Genomic DNA, 18734 nt, shown 5'->3' with positions numbered 1-18734 from the left:
TGTCTCCCTCTCTCTCTCTCCCCCCTCTCTCTTCCCCCTCTCTCTCTCCCCCCTCTCTCTCCCCCCTCTCTCTCTCCCCCCTCTCTCTCTCCCCCATCTCTCTGTCTCTCTGCCTCTCACTCGCTCCCTCTCTCCCTAACTCCCTCTCCCTCTCACACTCTCTGTCTCCCTCTCTCTCCCCCCGCCCCTCACTCACTCTCTCTCTCTCTCTGTCGCAGGGAGCGGAGGCAGCCAACGTGACTGGCCCTGATGGTGCTCCAGTCCAGGGAAGTCGCTTTGCTGCTGAGAGGCGCCGATATCGGCGAGGCTTCTACGGAAGACGCCCAACGGGTCCTCGCAGTGTGAGTACGGGGAGTCGGTGGGGGGCGGGACCGAGGGCTGTGGGTGTGGGACCCTCTCTACCCCAGGGGGCTGTGGGTCCGGGCGAGGGAACCCTCTCTACCCCAGGGGGCTGTGGGTGTGGGACCCTCTCTACCCCAGGGGGCTGTGGGTGTGGGACCCTCTCTACCCCAGGGGGCTGTGGATCTGGGGTGTGGGACCCTCTCTACCCCAGGGGGCTGTGGGTGTGGGACCCTCTCTACCCCAGGGGGCTGTGGGTGTGGGACCCTCTCTACCCCAGGGGGCAGTGGGTGTGGGACCCTCTCTACCCCAGGGGGCAGTGGGTGTGGGACCCTCTCTACCCCAGGGGGCTGTGGGTGTGGGACCCTCTCTACCCCAGGGGGCTGTGGGTGTGGGACCCTCTCTACCCCAGGGGGCAGTGGGTGTGGGACCCTCTCTACCCCAGGGGGCAGTGGGCCTGGGCGAGGAAACCCTCTCTACCCCAGGGGGCTGTGGGTGTGGGACCCTCTCTACCCCAGGGGGCTGTGGGCCTGGGCGAGGGGACCCTCTCTACCCCAGGGGGCTATGGGTGTGGGACCCTCTCTACCCCAGGGGGCTGTGGGTGTGGGACCCTCTCTACCCCAGGGGGCAGTGGGTGTGGGACCCTCTCTACCCCAGGGGGCTGTGGGTGTGGGACCCTCTCTACCCCAGGGGGCTGTGGGTGTGGGACCCTCTCTACCCCAGGGGGCAGTGGGTGTGGGACCCTCTCTACCCCAGGGGGCAGTGGGCCTGGGCGAGGAAACCCTCTCTACCCCAGGGGGCTGTGGGTGTGGGACCCTCTCTACCCCAGGGGGCTGTGGGCCTGGGCGAGGGGACCCTCTCTACCCCAGGGGGCTATGGGTGTGGGACCCTCTCTACCCCAGGGGGCTGTGGGTCCGGGCGAGGGAACCCTCTCTACCCCAGGGGGCTGTGGGTCCGGGCGAGGGAACCCTCTCTACCCCAGGGGGCAGTGGGTCTGAGCGAGGGAACCCTCTCTACCCCAGGGGGCTGTGGGTGTGGGACCCTCTCTACCCCAGGGGGCTGTGGATCTGGGGTGTGGGACCCTCTCTACCCCAGGGGGCTGTGGGTCCGGGCGAGGGAACCCTCTCTACCCCAGGGGGCTGTGGATCTGGGGCGAGGGAACCCTCTCTACCCCAGGGGGCTGTGGGTCCGGGCGAGGGAACCCTCTCTACCCCAGGGGGCTGTGGGTGTGGGACCCTCTCTACCCCAGGGGGCTGTGGATCTGGGCGAGGGGACCCTCTCTACCCCAGGGTGCTGTGGGTGTGGGACCCTCTCTACCCCAGGGGGCTGTGGGTCCGGGCGAGGGAACCCTCTCTACCCCAGGGGGCTGTGGGTCTGGGCGAGGGAACCCTCTCTACCCCAGGGGGCTGTGGGTCTGGGCGAGGGAACCCTCTCTACCCCAGGGGGCTGTGGATCTGGGCGAGGGAACCCTCTCTACCCCAGGGGGCTGTGGGTCCGGGCGAGGGAACCCTCTCTACCCCAGGGGGCTGTGGGTCCGGGCGAGGGAACCCTCTCTACCCCAGGGGGCTGTGGGTGTGGGACCCTCTCTACCCCAGGGGGCAGTGGGTGTGGGACCCTCTCTACCCCAGGGGGCAGTGGGTCTGGGCGAGGGAACCCTCTCTACCCCAGGGTGCTGTGGGTGTGGGACCCTCTCTACCCCAGGGGGCAGTGGGTCTGGGCGAGGGAACCCTCTCTACCCCAGGGGGCTGTGGGTCTGGGCGAGGGAACCCTCTCTACCCCAGGGTGCTGTGGGTGTGGGACCCTCTCTACCCCAGGGGGCAGTGGGTCTGGGCGAGGGAACCCTTTCTACCCCAGGGGGCTGTGGGTCCGGGCGAGGGAACCCTCTCTACCCCAGGGTGCTGTGGGTGTGGGACCCTCTCTACCCCAGGGGGCAGTGGGTCTGGGCGAGGGAACCCTCTCTACCCCAGGGGGCTGTGGGTCCGGGCGAGGGAACCCACTCTACCCCAGGGGGCAGTGGGTCCGGGCGAGGGAACCCTCTCTACCCCAGGGGGCTGTGGGCCTGGGCGAGGGAACCCTCTCTACCCCAGGGGGCTGTGGATCTGGGCGAGGGAACCCTCTCTACCCCAGGGGGCTGTGGGCGTGGGACCCTCTCTACCCCAGGGGGCTGTGGGCCTGGGCGAGGGAACCCTCTCTACCCCAGGGGGCTGTGGGTCCGGGCGAGGGAACCCTCTCTACCCCAGGGGGCTGTGGATCTGGGGCGTGGGACCCTCTCTACCCCAGGGGGCTGTGGATCTGGGGCGAGGGAACCCTCTCTACCCCAGGGGGCTGTGGGTCCGGGCGAGGGAACCCTCTCTACCCCAGGGTGCTGTGGATCTGGGGCGAGGGAACCCTCTCTACCCCAGGGGGCTGTGGGTCCGGGCGAGGGAACCCTCTCTACCCCAGGGGGTGGGTATGGGTCCTCGGGTGGGACCCTCTACCCCAGAGATCTGTGGCGGCTCGACTCGTTGGGTGTATTCAGGACCGAGATCGACAGATTGTTGGATATTAAGGGAGTCGGGGGGGTTGGGGGGGGAATAGGGGAAGCTGGCGAGGGAGTGGAGTTGTGTCAGCCGTGATCTCATTGAATGGCGGAGCAGGCTCGAGGGGCCGAATGGCCTTCTCTTGCTCCTCTTGGTCTTGACTTGTCCGTGACGGCGTTTGGACAGGGGCGGAGGCAAGGCACGATCGCCTCTTGTCCAATGGGAGATTAGCCGCCAACGATGGTCGATTATCAAGGGTGGAACATCATCAGCTTACATTTAGATAGCGCCTGTAACGTCCCAAGACGCTTCACTGGAGCGATTATCGAGCAGGATTTGACGCCGAGCTGCAGAAGGAGCTATTGGGGACAGTCTCCAAACTTGAGGAAGGACATTTCTTGCTGTTGTACAGGGCCTTGCTGAGGCCACACCTGGAGTATTGTGTACAGTTTTGGTCTCCTAACCTGAGGAAGGACATTCTTGCTATTGAGGGAGTGCAGCGAAGGTTCACCAGACTGATTCCCGGGATGGCGGGACTGACCTATCAAGAAAGACTGGATCAACTGGGCTTGTACTCACTGGAGTTCAGAAGAGTGAGAGGGGACCTGATAGAAACGTTTCAAATTCTGACGGGACTGGACAGGTTAGATGCGGGAAGAATGTTCCCAATGTTGGGGAAGTCCAGAACCAGAGGTCACAGTCTAAGGATAAGGGGTAAGCCATTTAGGACCGAGATGAGGAGAAACTTCTTCACCCAGAGAGTGGTGAACCTGTGGAATTCTCTACCACAGAAAGTTGTTGAGGCCAATTCACTAAATATATTCAAAAGGGAGTTAGATGTAGTCCTTACTACTCGAGGGATCAAGGGGTATGGAGAGAAAGCAGGAATGGGGTACTGAAGTTTCATGTTCAGCCATGAACTCATTGAATGGCGGTGCAGGCTAGAAGGGCTGAATGGCCTACTCCTGTACCTATTTTCTATGTTTCTATGTGTTGATGAGTGACGTAATTGGGGAGAGAGAGGCCGAGAGGTTTAGGGAGAGAAATTTCAGGCAGCTGAAGGTTGGAGCGATGGAAATCGGGGGATGCTCGAGAGAGAGAGAGAGAGAGAGAGAGAGGGCAGAATTCGAGAAAACGCTGGAAATAATCACGGGCTTTGGCAAGCACCGAGCGGAGAGAGAAATAGAGTCAACGTTTCAGGCCGATGTCCTCTCGTCGGAGCCTGGAAAAAGTTCGAGATGTTCTTAACCAAGTGCACGGGCAGGAGAGGGAGGGAATGAACAAAAGGTAGGGTCTCTGATGTGTGTGTGTGTGTGTGTGTGTGTGGACCGTATTGGCTTCACGGGTGACACATCGGAGGTTATTGCACAAGATAAAAGCTCACTGGGTAAACGGAACGTTGGCCTTTATTGCAAAGGGGATGGAGTATAAAAGCAGGGAAGTCTTGATCCAGTTATACAGGGTATTGGTGAGGCCACACCTGGAGTACTGCGTGTACAGTTTTGGTTTCCGTATTTACGAAAGGATATACTTGCTTTGGAGGCAGTTCAGAGAAGGTTCACTCGGTTGATTCTGGAGATGAGGGGGTTGACTTATGAGGAAAGGTTGAGGAGGTTGGGCCTCTACTCATTGGGATTCAGAAGAATGAGAGGTGATCTTATGGAAACGTATCAGATTATGAGGGGGCTCGACAAGGTGGATGCAGAGAGGATGTTCCCACTGATGGGGGAGACTAGAACTAGGGGGCATGGTCTTAGAATAAGGGGCCGCCCATTTAAAACTGAGATGAGGAGGAATTTCTTCTCTCAGAGGGTTGTAAATCTGTGGAATTCGCTGCCTCAGAGAGCTGTGGAAGCCGGGACATTGAATATATTTAAGACAGAGATAGACAGTTCCTTAACCGATAAGGGGATAAGGGGGCGGGCAGGGAAGTGGAGCTGTGTCCATGATCGGATCAGCCATGATGGTATTAAATGGCGGAGCAGGCTCGAGGGGCCGAATGGCCGACTCCTGCTCCTATTTCTTATGTTTTTATGTTTGCATAAGAATTCATTTATTGGAGGTTACGAGATAGGGAGGAGTGCAGGGACAGGAAGAGGTTACAGAGATAGGGAGGGGTGTAGGGGCTGGAGGAGGTTACAGAGATAGGGTGTGGTGCAGGGACAGGAAGAGGTTACAGAAATAGGGAGGGGTGTAGGGGCTGGAGGAGGTTACAGAGATAGGGAGGGTGTCGGGGCAGGAGGAGGTTACAGAGATAGGGAGGGGTGTAGGGGCTGGAGGAGGTTACAGAGCTAGGGAGGGGTGTAGAGGCTGGAGGAGGTTACAAAGATAGGGAGGGGTGAAGGGACTGGAGGAAGTTACAGAGATAGGGAGGGTGTAGGGGCTGGAGGAGGTTTCAGAAATAGGGAGGGGTGTAGGGGCTGGAGGAGGTTACAGAGCTAGGGAGGGGTGTAGAGGCTGGAGGAGCTTACAGTGATAGGGAGGGGTGTCGGGCTGGATGAGGTTACAGAGATAGGGAGGGGTGTAGGGGCTGGAGGAGGTTACAGAGATAGGGAGGGGTGTAGGGGCTGGAGGAGGTTTCAGTGATAGGGAGGGTTGTAGGTGCTGGAGGAGGTTACAGAGATAGGGAGGGGTGTAGGGGCTGGAGGAGGTTACAGAGATAGGGAGGGGTGTAGGGGCTGGAGGAGGTTTCAGTGATAGGGAGGGGTGTAGGTGCTGGAGGAGGTTACAGAGATAGGGAGGGGTGTAGGGGCTGGAGGAGGTTACAGAGATAGGGAGGGGTGCAGGGGCTGGAGGAGGTTACAGAGATAGGGAGGGATGTAGGGCTGGAGGAGGTTACAGAGATAGGGAGGGGTGTAGGGGCTGGAGGAGGTTACAGAGATAGGGAGGGGTGAAGGGGCTGGAGGAGGTTATAGAGATAGGGAGGGGTGTAGGTGCTGCAGGAGGTTACAGAGATAGGGAGGGGTTAAGGGGCTGGAGGAGGTTACAGAGATAGGGAGGGGTGTAGGGGCTGGAGGAGGTTACAGAGATAGGGAGGGGTGTAGGGGCTGGAGGAGGTTACAGAGATAGGGAGGGGTGTAGGGGCTGGAGGAGGTTACAGAGATAGGGAGGGGTGTAGGGGCTGCAGGAGGTTACAGAGATAGGGAGTGTGTAGGGGCTGGAGGAGGATACAGAGATAGGGAGGGTGCAGGATTGGTCTGACCCACTGCCTCTCTTTCACCCACAGGAGGAGGGTCCCGCGGAGGAGAAGGAAGGGGACAGTGTGGAGAGGGACGATGAAGGTCAGCGCCCTGCCCACCGAGGCCCCGCCCACCGGACCCGCCCCCGATATCCCAGGTAACCCATGGTCAGCTGACCGAAGTCCGATCTCGCACGAACAACCCTGTGATAGATAATCGTATCCGATACACCCCCGAACCCCTCGATTAGATTCCAGCCTGTAACTCACTCCCGGGTATCTGTTATTCTATATATAAACCCCCCGAACCCTCGATTAGATTCCAGTCTGTAACTCACTCCCGGGTATCTGTTATTCTATATATAAACCTCCCGAACCCCTCGATTAGATTCCAGCCTGTAACTCACTCCCAGGTATCTGTTATTCTATATATAAACCCCCCCCGAACCCCTCGATTAGATTCCGGTCTGTAACTCACTCCCGGGTATCTGTTATTCTATATATAAACCCCCCGAACCTCTCGATTAGATTCCAGCCTGTAACTCACTCCCGGGTATCTGTTATTCTATATATAAACCTCCCGAACCCCTCGATTAGATTCCAGCCTGTAACTCACTCCCGGGTATCTGTTATTCTATATATAAACCCCCTGAACCTCTCGATTAGATTCCAGCCTGCAACTCACTCCCGGGTATCTGTTATTCTATATATAAACCTCCCGAACCCCTCGATTAGATTCCAGCCTGTAACTCACTCCCGGGTATCCGTTATTCTATATATAAACCCCCCGAACCCCTCGATTAGATTCCAGCCTGTAACTCACTCCCAGGTATCTGTTATTCTATATATAAACCCCCTGAGCCCCTCGATTAGATTCCAGTCTGTAACTCACTCCCAGGTATCTGTTATTCTATATATAAACCCCCCCGAACCCCTCGATTAGATTCCAGCCTGTAACTCACTCCCGGGTATCTGTTATTCTACATATAAACTCCCGAACCCCTCGATTAGATTCCAGTCTGTAACTCACTCCCGGGTATCTGTTATTCTATATACAAACCCCCGAACCCCTCGATTAGATTCCAGCCTGTAACTCACTCCCGGATATCTGTTATTCTGTATATAAACCTCCCGAACCCCTCGATTCGATTCCAGCCTGTAACTCACTCCCGGGTATCTGTTATTCTATATATAAACCCCCCTGAACCCCTCGATTAGATTCCAGCCTGTAACTCACTCCCAGGTATCTGTTATTCTATATATAAACCCCCGAACCCCTCGATTAGATTCCAGTCTGTAACTCACTCCCGGGTATCTGTTATTCTATATATAAACCCCCCCGAGCCCCTCGATTAGATTCCAGCCTGTAACTCACTCCCGGGTATCTGTTATTCTGCATATAAACCCTCCGAACCCCTCGATTAGATTCCAGTCTGTAACTCACTCCAGGATATCCGTTATTCAATATATAAACCTTCCCGAACTCCCCGATTAGATTCCAGCATCTAACTCATTCCCGGGTATCTGTTATTCTATAAATTAACCCAACAAACCTCTCGAGTAGATTCCAGCCTGCAACTCACTCCTGGGTATCTGTTATTCTCTACATAAACCCCCCCGAACTCCTCGATTAGATTCCAGCTGTAACTCACTCCCAGGTTTCTGTTATTCTATATATAAACCCCCCCGAACCTCTCGATTAGATTGCAGCCTGTAACTCACTCCGGGGTATCCGTTATTCTATATATAAACCCCCCGAACCACTCGATTAGATTTCAGCCGGTAACTCACTCCCGGGTATCCGTTATTCTATATATAAACCCCCCTGAACCCCTCGATTAGATTCGAGCCTGTAACTCACTCCCGGGTATCTGTTATTCTATATATAAACCCCCCGAACCCCTCGATTAGATTCCAGCCTGTAACTCACTCCCAGGTATCTGTTATTCTATATATAAACCCCCTGAACCCCTCGATTAGATTCCAGTCTGTAACTCACTCCCAGGTATCTGTTATTCTATATATAAACCCCCTGAACCCCTCGATTAGATTCCAGTCTGTAACTCACTCCCAGGTATCTGTTATTCTATATATAAACCCCCCCGAACCCCTCGATTAGATTCCAGCCTGTAACTCACTCCCAGGTATCTGTTATTCTATATATAAACCCCCCGAACCCCTCGATTAGATTCCAGCCTGTAACTCACTCCCGGGTATCTGTTATTCTACATATAAACTCCCGAACCCCTCGATTAGATTCCAGTCTGTAACTCACTCCCGGGTATCTGTTATTCTATATACAAACCCCCGAACCCCTCGATTAGATTCCAGCCTGTAACTCACTCCCGGGTATCTGTTATTCTATATGTGAACCCCTCGATTAGATTCCAGCCAGTAACTTACTCCCGGCTAGCTGTTGTTGGATATATATACCCCACCGAACCCCTCGATTAGATTCCAGCTGTAACTCACTCCCAGGTATCTGTTATTCTATATATAAACCCCCCCGAACCCCTCGATTAGATTCCAGCCTGTAACTCACTCGCGGGTATCTGTTATTCTACATATAAACCTCCCGAACCCCTCGATTAGATTCCAGCCTGTAACTCACTCCCGGGTATCTGTTAATCTATATATAAACCCCCCGAACCCTCGATTAGATTCCAGTCTGTAACTCACTCCCGGGTATCTGTTATTCTATATATAAACCCCCTGAACCTCTCGATTAGATTCCAGCCTGCAACTCACTCCCGGGTATCTGTTATTCTATATATAAACCTCCCGAACCCCTCGATTAGATTCCAGCCTGTAACTCACTCCCAGGTATCTGTTATTCTATATATAAACCCCCTGAACCCCTCGATTAGATTCCAGTCTGTAACTCACTCCCAGGTATCTGTTATTCTATATATAAACCCCCTGAACCCCTCGATTAGATTCCAGTCTGTAACTCACTCCCAGGTATCTGTTATTCTATATATAAACCCCCCCGAACCCCTCGATTAGATTCCAGTCTGTAACTCACTCCCAGGTATCTGTTATTCTATATATAAACCCCCCCGAACCCCTCGATTAGATTCCAGCCTGTAACTCACTCCCAGGTATCTGTTATTCTATATATAAACCCCCCGAACCCCTCGATTAGATTCCAGCCTGTAACTCACTCCCGGGTATCTGTTATTCTACATATAAACTCCCGAACCCCTCGATTAGATTCCAGTCTGTAACTCACTCCCGGGTATCTGTTATTCTATATACAAACCCCCGAACCCCTCGATTAGATTCCAGCCTGTAACTCACTCCCGGGTATCTGTTATTCTATATGTGAACCCCTCGATTAGATTCCAGCCAGTAACTTACTCCCGGCTAGCTGTTGTTGGATATATATACCCCACCGAACCCCTCGATTAGATTCCAGCTGTAACTCACTCCCAGGTATCTGTTATTCTATATATAAACCCCCCCGAACCCCTCGATTAGATTCCAGCCTGTAACTCACTCGCGGGTATCTGTTATTCTACATATAAACCTCCCGAACCCCTCGATTAGATTCCAGCCTGTAACTCACTCCCGGGTATCTGTTATTCTATATATAAACCCCCTGAACCCCTCGATTAGATTCCAGTCTGTAACTCACTCCCAGGTATCTGTTATTCTATATATAAACCCCCTGAACCCCTCGATTAGATTCCAGTCTGTAACTCACTCCCAGGTATCTGTTATTCTATATATAAACCCCCCCGAACCCCTCGATTAGATTCCAGCCTGTAACTCACTCCCAGGTATCTGTTATTCTATATATAAACCCCCCGAACCCCTCGATTAGATTCCAGCCTGTAACTCACTCCCGGGTATCTGTTATTCTACATATAAACTCCCGAACCCCTCGATTAGATTCCAGTCTGTAACTCACTCCCGGGTATCTGTTATTCTATATACAAACCCCCGAACCCCTCGATTAGATTCCAGCCTGTAACTCACTCCCGGATATCTGTTATTCTGTATATAAACCTCCCGAACCCCTCGATTCGATTCCAGCCTGTAACTCACTCCCGGGTATCTGTTATTCTATATATAAACCCCCCTGAACCCCTCGATTAGATTCCAGCCTGTAACTCACTCCCAGGTATCTGTTATTCTATATATAAACCCCCGAACCCCTCGATTAGATTCCAGTCTGTAACTCACTCCCGGGTATCTGTTATTCTATATATAAACCCCCCCGAGCCCCTCGATTAGATTCCAGCCTGTAACTCACTCCCGGGTATCTGTTATTCTGCATATAAACCCTCCGAACCCCTCGATTAGATTCCAGTCTGTAACTCACTCCAGGATATCCGTTATTCAATATATAAACCTCCCCGAACTCCCAGATTAGATTCCAGCATCTAACTCATTCCCGGGTATCTGTTATTCTATAAATTAACCCAACAAACCTCTCGAGTAGATTCCAGCCTGCAACTCACTCCTGGGTATCTGTTATTCTCTACATAAACCCCCCCGAACTCCTCGATTAGATTCCAGCTGTAACTCACTCCCAGGTTTCTGTTATTCTATATATAAACCCCCCCGAACCTCTCGATTAGATTGCAGCCTGTAACTCACTCCGGGGTATCCGTTATTCTATATATAAACCCCCCGAACCACTCGATTAGATTTCAGCCGGTAACTCACTCCCGGGTATCCGTTATTCTATATATAAACCCCCCTGAACCCCTCGATTAGATTCGAGCCTGTAACTCACTCCCGGGTATCTGTTATTCTATATGTGAACCCCTCGATTAGATTCCAGCCAGTAACTTACTCCCGGCTAGCTGTTGTTGGATATATATACCCCACCGAACCCCTCGATTAGATTCCAGCTGTAACTCACTCCCAGGTATCTGTTATTCTATATATAAACCCCCCCGAACCCCTCGATTAGATTCCAGCCTGTAACTCACTCGCGGGTATCTGTTATTCTACATATAAACCTCCCGAACCCCTCGATTAGATTCCAGCCTGTAACTCACTCCCGGGTATCTGTTATTCTATATATAAACCCCCCGAACCCTCGATTAGATTCCAGTCTGTAACTCACTCCCGGGTATCTGTTATTCTATATATAAACCTCCCGAACCCCTCGATTAGATTCCAGCCTGTAACTCACTCCCAGGTATCTGTTATTCTATATATAAACCCCCCCCGAACCCCTCGATTAGATTCCAGCCTGTAACTCACTCCCGGGTATCTGTTATTCTATATATAAACCCGCGAACCCCTCGATTAGATTCCAGTCTGTAACTCACTCCCGGGTATCTGTTATTCTATATATAAACCTCCCGAACCCCTCGATTAGATTCCAGCCTGCAACTCACTCGCGGGTATCTGTTATTCTACATATAAACCTCCCGAACCCCTCGATTAGATTCCAGCCTGTAACTCACTCCCGGGTATCTGTTATTCTATATATGAACCCTCGATTAGATTCCAGCCAGTAACTTACTCCCGGCTAGCTGTTGTTGGATATATATACCCCACCGAACCCCTCGATTAGATTCCAGCTGTAACTCACTCCCAGGTATCTGTTATTCTATATATAAACCCCCCCGAACCCCTCGATTAGATTCCAGCCTGTAACTCACTCGCGGGTATCTGTTATTCTACATATAAACCTCCCGAACCCCTCGATTAGATTCCAGCCTGTAACTCACTCCCGGGTATCTGTTATTCTATATATAAACCCCCCGAACCCTCGATTAGATTCCAGTCTGTAACTCACTCCCGGGTATCTGTTATTCTATATATAAACCTCCCGAACCCCTCGATTAGATTCCAGCCTGTAACTCACTCCCAGGTATCTGTTATTCTATATATAAACCCCCCCGGAACCCCTCGATTAGATTCCAGCCTGTAACTCACTCCCGGGTATCTGTTATTCTATATATAAACCCGCGAACCCCTCGATTAGATTCCAGTCTGTAACTCACTCCCGGGTATCTGTTATTCTATATATAAACCTCCCGAACCCCTCGATTAGATTCCAGCCTGCAACTCACTCCCGGGTATCTGTTATTCTATATATAAACCCCCGAACCCCTCGATTAGATTCCGGTCTGTAACTCACTCCCGGGTATCTGTTATTCTATATATAAACCCCCCGAACCTCTCGATTAGATTCCAGCCTGTAACTCACTCCCGGGTATGTGTTATTCTATATATAAACCTCCCGAACCCCTCGATTAGATTCCAGCCTGTAACTCACTCCCGGGTATCTGTTATTCTATATATAAACCCCCTGAACCTCTCGATTAGATTCCAGCCTGCAACTCACTCCCGGGTATCTGTTATTCTATATATAAACCTCCCGAACCCCTCGATTAGATTCCAGCCTGTAACTCACTCCCGGGTATCCGTTATTCTATATATAAACCTCCCTAACCCCTCGATTAGATTCCAGCCTGTAACTCACTCCCGGGTATCTGTTATTCTATATATAAACCCCCCGAACCCCTCGATTAGATTCCAGCCTGTAACTCACTCCCAGGTATCTGTTATTCTATATATAAACCCCCTGAACCCCTCGATTAGATTCCAGTCTGTAACTCACTCCCAGGTATCTGTTATTCTATATATAAACCCCCCCGAACCCCTCGATTAGATTCCAGCCTGTAACTCACTCCCGGGTATCTGTTATTCTACATATAAACTCCCGAACCCCTCGATTAGATTCCAGTCTGTAACTCACTCCCGGGTATCTGTTATTCTATATACAAACCCCCGAACCCCTCGATTAGATTCCAGCCTGTAACTCACTCCCGGATATCTGTTATTCTGTATATAAACCTCCCGAACCCCTCGATTCGATTCCAGCCTGTAACTCACTCCCGGGTATCTGTTATTCTATATATAAACCCCCCTGAACCCCTCGATTAGATTCCAGCCTGTAACTCACTCCCAGGTATCTGTTATTCTATATATAAACCCCCGAACCCCTCGATTAGATTCCAGTCTGTAACTCACTCCCGGGTATCTGTTATTCTATATATAAACCCCCCCGAGCCCCTCGATTAGATTCCAGCCTGTAACTCACTCCCGGGTATCTGTTATTCTGCATATAAACCCTCCGAACCCCTCGATTAGATTCCAGTCTGTAACTCACTCCAGGATATCCGTTATTCAATATATAAACCTCCCCGAACTCCCCGATTAGATTCCAGCATCTAACTCATTCCCGGGTATCTGTTATTCTATAAATTAACCCAACAAACCTCTCGAGTAGATTCCAGCCTGCAACTCACTCCTGGGTATCTGTTATTCTCTACATAAACCCCCCCGAACTCCTCGATTAGATTCCAGCTGTAACTCACTCCCAGGTTTCTGTTATTCTATATATAAACCCCCCCGAACCTCTCGATTAGATTGCAGCCTGTAACTCACTCCGGGGTATCCGTTATTCTATATATAAACCCCCCGAACCACTCGATTAGATTTCAGCCGGTAACTCACTCCCGGGTATCCGTTATTCTATATATAAACCCCCCTGAACCCCTCGATTAGATTCGAGCCTGTAACTCACTCCCGGGTATCTGTTATTCTATATGTGAACCCCTCGATTAGATTCCAGCCAGTAACTTACTCCCGGCTAGCTGTTGTTGGATATATATACCCCACCGAACCCCTCGATTAGATTCCAGCTGTAACTCACTCCCAGGTATCTGTTATTCTATATATAAAGCCCCCCGAACCCCTCTATTAGATTCCAGCCTGTAACTCACTCGCGGGTATCTGTTATTCTACATATAAACCTCCCAAACCCCTCGATTAGATTCCAGTCTGTAACTCACTCCCAGGTATCTGTTATTCTATATATAAACCCCCCCGAACCCCCGATTAGATTCCAGCCTGTAACTCACTCCCGGGTATCTGTTATTCTATATATGAACCCCCCGAACCCCTCGATTAGATTCCAGCCTGTAACTCACTCCCGTGTATCTGTTATTCTGTATATAAAACCCCCGAACCACTCGATTAGATTCCAGCCTGTAACTCACTCCCGGGTAACTGTTATTCTATATATAAACCTCCCGAACCCCTCGATTAGATTCCAGCCTGCAACTCACTCCCGGGTATCTGTTATTCTATATATAAACCCCACGAACCCCTCGATTAGATTCCAGCCTGTAACTCACTCCCGGGTATCTATTATTCTATATATAAACACCCCGAACCCCTCGATTAGATTCCAGCCTGTAACTCACTCCCGGGTATCTGTTATTCTATATATTAACCCTACGAAGCCCTCGATTAGATTCCAGCCTGTAACTCACTCCCGGGGTATCCGTTATTCTATATATAAACCCACCCGAACCCCTCGATTATTTTCCAGCCTGTAACTCACTCCCGGATATCTGTTATTCTATATATAAACCCCGCCGAACCCCTCGATTAGATTCCAGCCTGTGACTACCTCTCAGGTATCTGTTATTCTATATATAAACCCCCCCGAACCCCTCGATTAGATTCCAGCCAGTAACTCACTCCCGGGTATCTGTTATTCTATATATAAACCCCCCGAACCCCTCGATTAGATTCCAGCCTGGAACTCACTCCCGGGTATCTGTTGTTTTCAATATAAACCCCTGAACCACTCGATTAGATTCCAGCCTGTAACTCACTCCAGGGTAGCTGTTATTCTATATATAAACCCCCAGTAACCCTCGTTAGATTCCAGCCTGTAACTCACTCCCGGGTATCTGTTATTCTATATATTAACCCCCCGAACTCCTCGATTAGATTCCAGACCTTAACCCACTCCCAGCTATCTTTTATTCTCTATATTAATGCCCCGACCCTTTCGATTAAATTCAGCCTGTAACTCACTCCCGGGTACCTGTTATTCTTTATATAAACCCCCCGAACCCCTCGATTAGATTCCAGCCTGTAACTCACTCCCGGGCATCTGTTATTCTAGATATAAACCCCCGAACCCCTCGATTAGATTCCAGTCTGTAACTCACTCCCGGGTATCTGTTATTCTAGATACAAACCCCCGAACCCCTCGATTAGATTCCATGCTGTAACTCACTCCCAGGTATTTGTTATTCTATATATAAACCTCCCGAACCCCTCGATTAAATTCCAGCCTGTAACTCACTCCCGGGTATCTGTTATTCTATATATAAACCCCGAACCCCTCGATTAGATTCCAGCCTGTAACTCACTCCCACGTATCTGTTATTCTATATATAAACCCCCCTGAACCCCTCGATTAGATTCCAGCCTGTAACTCACTCCCGGGTATCTGTTATTCTATATATAAACCTCCCGAACCCCTCGATTAGATTCCAGCCTGTAACTCACTCCCGGGTATCTGTTATTCTACATATAAACCTCCCGAACCCCTCGATTAGATTCCAGTCTGTCACTCACTCTCGGGTATCTGTTATTCTGTATATAAACCCCCCGAACCCCTCGATTAGATTCCAGCCTGCAACTCACTTCCGGGTATCTGTTATTCTACATATAAACCCCCCTGAACCCCTCGATTAGATTCCAGCCTGTAACTCACTCCCGGGTATCTGTTATTCTATATATAAACCTCCCGAACCCCTCGATTAGATTCCAGCCTGTAACTCACTCCTGGGTATCTGTTATTCTATATATAAACCCCCCGAACCCCTCGATTAGATTCCAGCCTGTAACTCACTCCCGGGTATCTGTTATTCTATATATAAACACCCCGAAGACCTGATTAGATTCCAGTCTGTAACTCACTCCCAGGTATCTGTTATTCTGTATATAAACCTCCCGAACCCCTCGATTAGATTCCAGTCTGTAACTCACTCCCGGGTATCTGTTATTCTATATATAAACCCCCCGAACCCCTCGATTAGATTCCAGCCTGTAACTCACTCCCGGGTATCTGTTATTCTATATATAAACCTCCCGAACCACTCGATTATTTTCCAGCCTGTAACTCACTCCCGGGTATCTGTTGTTCTATATATGAATTCCTCGATTTAGATTCGAGCCTGTAACTCATTCCCGGGTATCTGTTATTCTATATATTAATCCCCCGAAGCTCTCGAGTAGATTCCAGCCTGTAACTCACTCCCGGGTATCTGTTATTCTATATATAAACCCCCCGAAACCCTCGATTCGATTCCAGCCTGTAACTCACTCCCGGGTATTTGTTATTCTATATATAAACCCGCCGAACCTCTCGATTAGATTCCAGCCTGTAACTCACTCCCGGGTATCTGTTATTCTATATATAAACCCCCCCGAACCCCTCAATTAGATTCCAGCCTGTAACTCACTCCCGGGAATCCGTTATTCTATATATGAACTTCCCCGAACCCCTCGATTAGATTCCAGCCTGTAACTCACTCCCGGGTATCTGTTATTCTATATATATAAACCCCCTGAACCCCTCGATTAGATTTCAGCCTGTAACTCACTCCCGGGTATCTGTTATTCTATATATAAACCCCCTGAACCCCTCGATTAGATTCCAGCCTGTAACTCACTCCCGGGTATCTGTTGTTCTATATATTAACCCTACGAAGCCCTCGATGAGATTCCAGCCTGTAACTCACTCCCGGGGTATCCGTTATTCTATATATAAACCCACCCGAACCCCTCGATTATTTTCCAGCCTGTAACTCACTCCCGGGTATCTGTTATTCTATATATAAACCCCGCCGAACCCCTCGATTAGATTCCAGCCTGTGACTCACTCTCAGGTATCTGTTATTCTATATATAAACCTCCCGAACTCCTCGATTAGATTCCAGCCAGTAACTCACTCCCGGGTATCTGTTATTCTATATATAAACCCCCGAACCCCTCGATTATTTTCCAGCCAGTAACTCACTCCCGGGTATCTGTTATTCTATATATAAACCCCCGAACCCCTCGATTAGATTCCAGCCTGGAACTCACTCCCGGGTATCTGTTGTTTTCAATATAAACCCCTGAACCACTCGATTAGATTCCAGCCAGTAACTCACTCCCGGGTATCTGTTATTCTATATATAAACCCCCTGAACCCCTCGATTAGATTCCAGCCTGTAACTCACTCCCGGGTATCTGTTATTCTATATATAAACCCCCTGAACCCCTCGATTAGATTCCAGCCTGTAACTCACTCCCGGGTATCTGTTGTTCTATATATTAACCCTACGAAGCCCTCGATTAGATTCCAGCCTGTAACTCACTCCCGGGGTATCCGTTATTCTATATATAAACCCACCCGAACCCCTCGATTATTTTCCAGCCTGTAACTCACTCCCGGGTATCTGTTATTCTATATATAAACCCGCCGAACCTCTCGATTAGATTCCAGCCTGTAACTCACTCCCGGGTATCTGTTATTCTATATATAAACCCCCCCGAACCCCTCAATTAGATTCCAGCCTGTAACTCACTCCCGGGAATCCGTTATTCTATATATGAACTTCCCCGAACCCCTCGATTAGATTCCAGCCTGTAACTCACTCCCGGGTATCTGTTATTCTATATATAAACCCCCTGAACCCCTCGATTAGATTCCAGCCTGTAACTCTCTCCCGGGTATCTGTTATTCTATATATAAACCCCCTGAACCCCTCGATTAGATTCCAGCCTGTAACTCACTCCCGGGTATCTGTTATTCTATATATTAACACTACGAAGCCCTCGATTAGATTCCAGCCTGTAACTCACTCCCGGGGTATCCGTTATTCTATGTATTTACCCACCCGAACCCCTCGATTATTTTCCAGCCTGTAACTCACTCCCGGGTATCTGTTATTCTATATATAAACCCCGCCGAACCCCTCGATTAGATTCCAGCCTGTGACTCACTCTCAGGTATCTGTTATTCTATATATAAACCTCCCGAACTCCTCGATTAGATTCCAGCCAGTAACTCACTCCCGGGTATCTGTTATTCTATATATAAACCCCCGAACCCCTCGATTATTTTCCAGCCAGTAACTCACTCCCGGGTATCTGTTATTCTATATATAAACCCCCGAACCCCTCGATTAGATTCCAGCCTGGAACTCACTCCCGGGTATCTGTTGTTTTCAATATAAACCCCTGAACCACTCGATTAGATTCCAGCCTGTAACTCACTCCAGGGTAGCTGTTATTCTATATATAAACCCCCCGTAACCCTCGATTAGATTCCAGCCTGTAACTCACTCCCGGGTATCTGTTATTCTATATATTAACCCCCCCGAACTCCTCGATTAGATTCCAGCCTGTAACTCACTCCCGGGTATCTGTTATTCTATATATAAACCTCCCGAACCCCTCGATTAGATTCCAGCCTGTAACTCACTCCCGGGTATCTGTTATTCTATATATTAACTCCCCGAACTCCTCGATTAAATTCAGCCTGTAACTCACTCCCGGGTACCTGTTATTCTTTATATAAACCCCCCGAACCCCTCGATTAGATTCCAGCCTGTAACTCACTCCCGGGTATCCGTTATTCTATATATTAACTTCCCCGAACCCCTCGATTAGATTCCAGCCTGTAACTCACTCCCGGGTATCTGTTGTTTTCAATATAAACCCCTGAACCACTCGATTAGATTCCAGCCTGTAACTCACTCCCGGGTATCTATTATTCTATATATAAACACCCCGAACCCCTCGATTAGATTCCAGCCTGTAACTCACTCCCGGGTATCTGTTATTCTATATATTAACCCTACGAAGCCCTC

The 18734-nt window shown here is 50.2% G+C and overlaps 1 protein-coding gene across 1 annotated transcript in view; it reads left to right on the top strand.

Moving 5' to 3' along the window:
• Positions 1–209: 209 nt before the first annotated feature.
• The window catches only part of LOC139254072 (Y-box-binding protein 3-like), a gene marked incomplete at its 5' end in the record, with an annotated part of 33185 nt that continues 14660 nt past the window's right edge, over positions 210–18734 (top strand). Inside the window, 2 exons of the mRNA XM_070873619.1 lie at positions 210–341; positions 6085–6194. Coding sequence (XP_070729720.1) covers positions 210–341; positions 6085–6194 — 242 coding nt within the window. The remainder of the gene's footprint in view (positions 342–6084; positions 6195–18734) is intronic.

The sequence above is a fragment of the Pristiophorus japonicus genome, unplaced genomic scaffold (genome assembly GCF_044704955.1).
Source record: "Pristiophorus japonicus isolate sPriJap1 unplaced genomic scaffold, sPriJap1.hap1 HAP1_SCAFFOLD_530, whole genome shotgun sequence".
Classification (NCBI taxonomy): Eukaryota; Metazoa; Chordata; class Chondrichthyes; family Pristiophoridae; genus Pristiophorus; species Pristiophorus japonicus.
The sequence above is the reverse complement of the archived record's forward strand: the minus strand, read 5'-3'. Positions and strand labels throughout refer to the sequence as shown.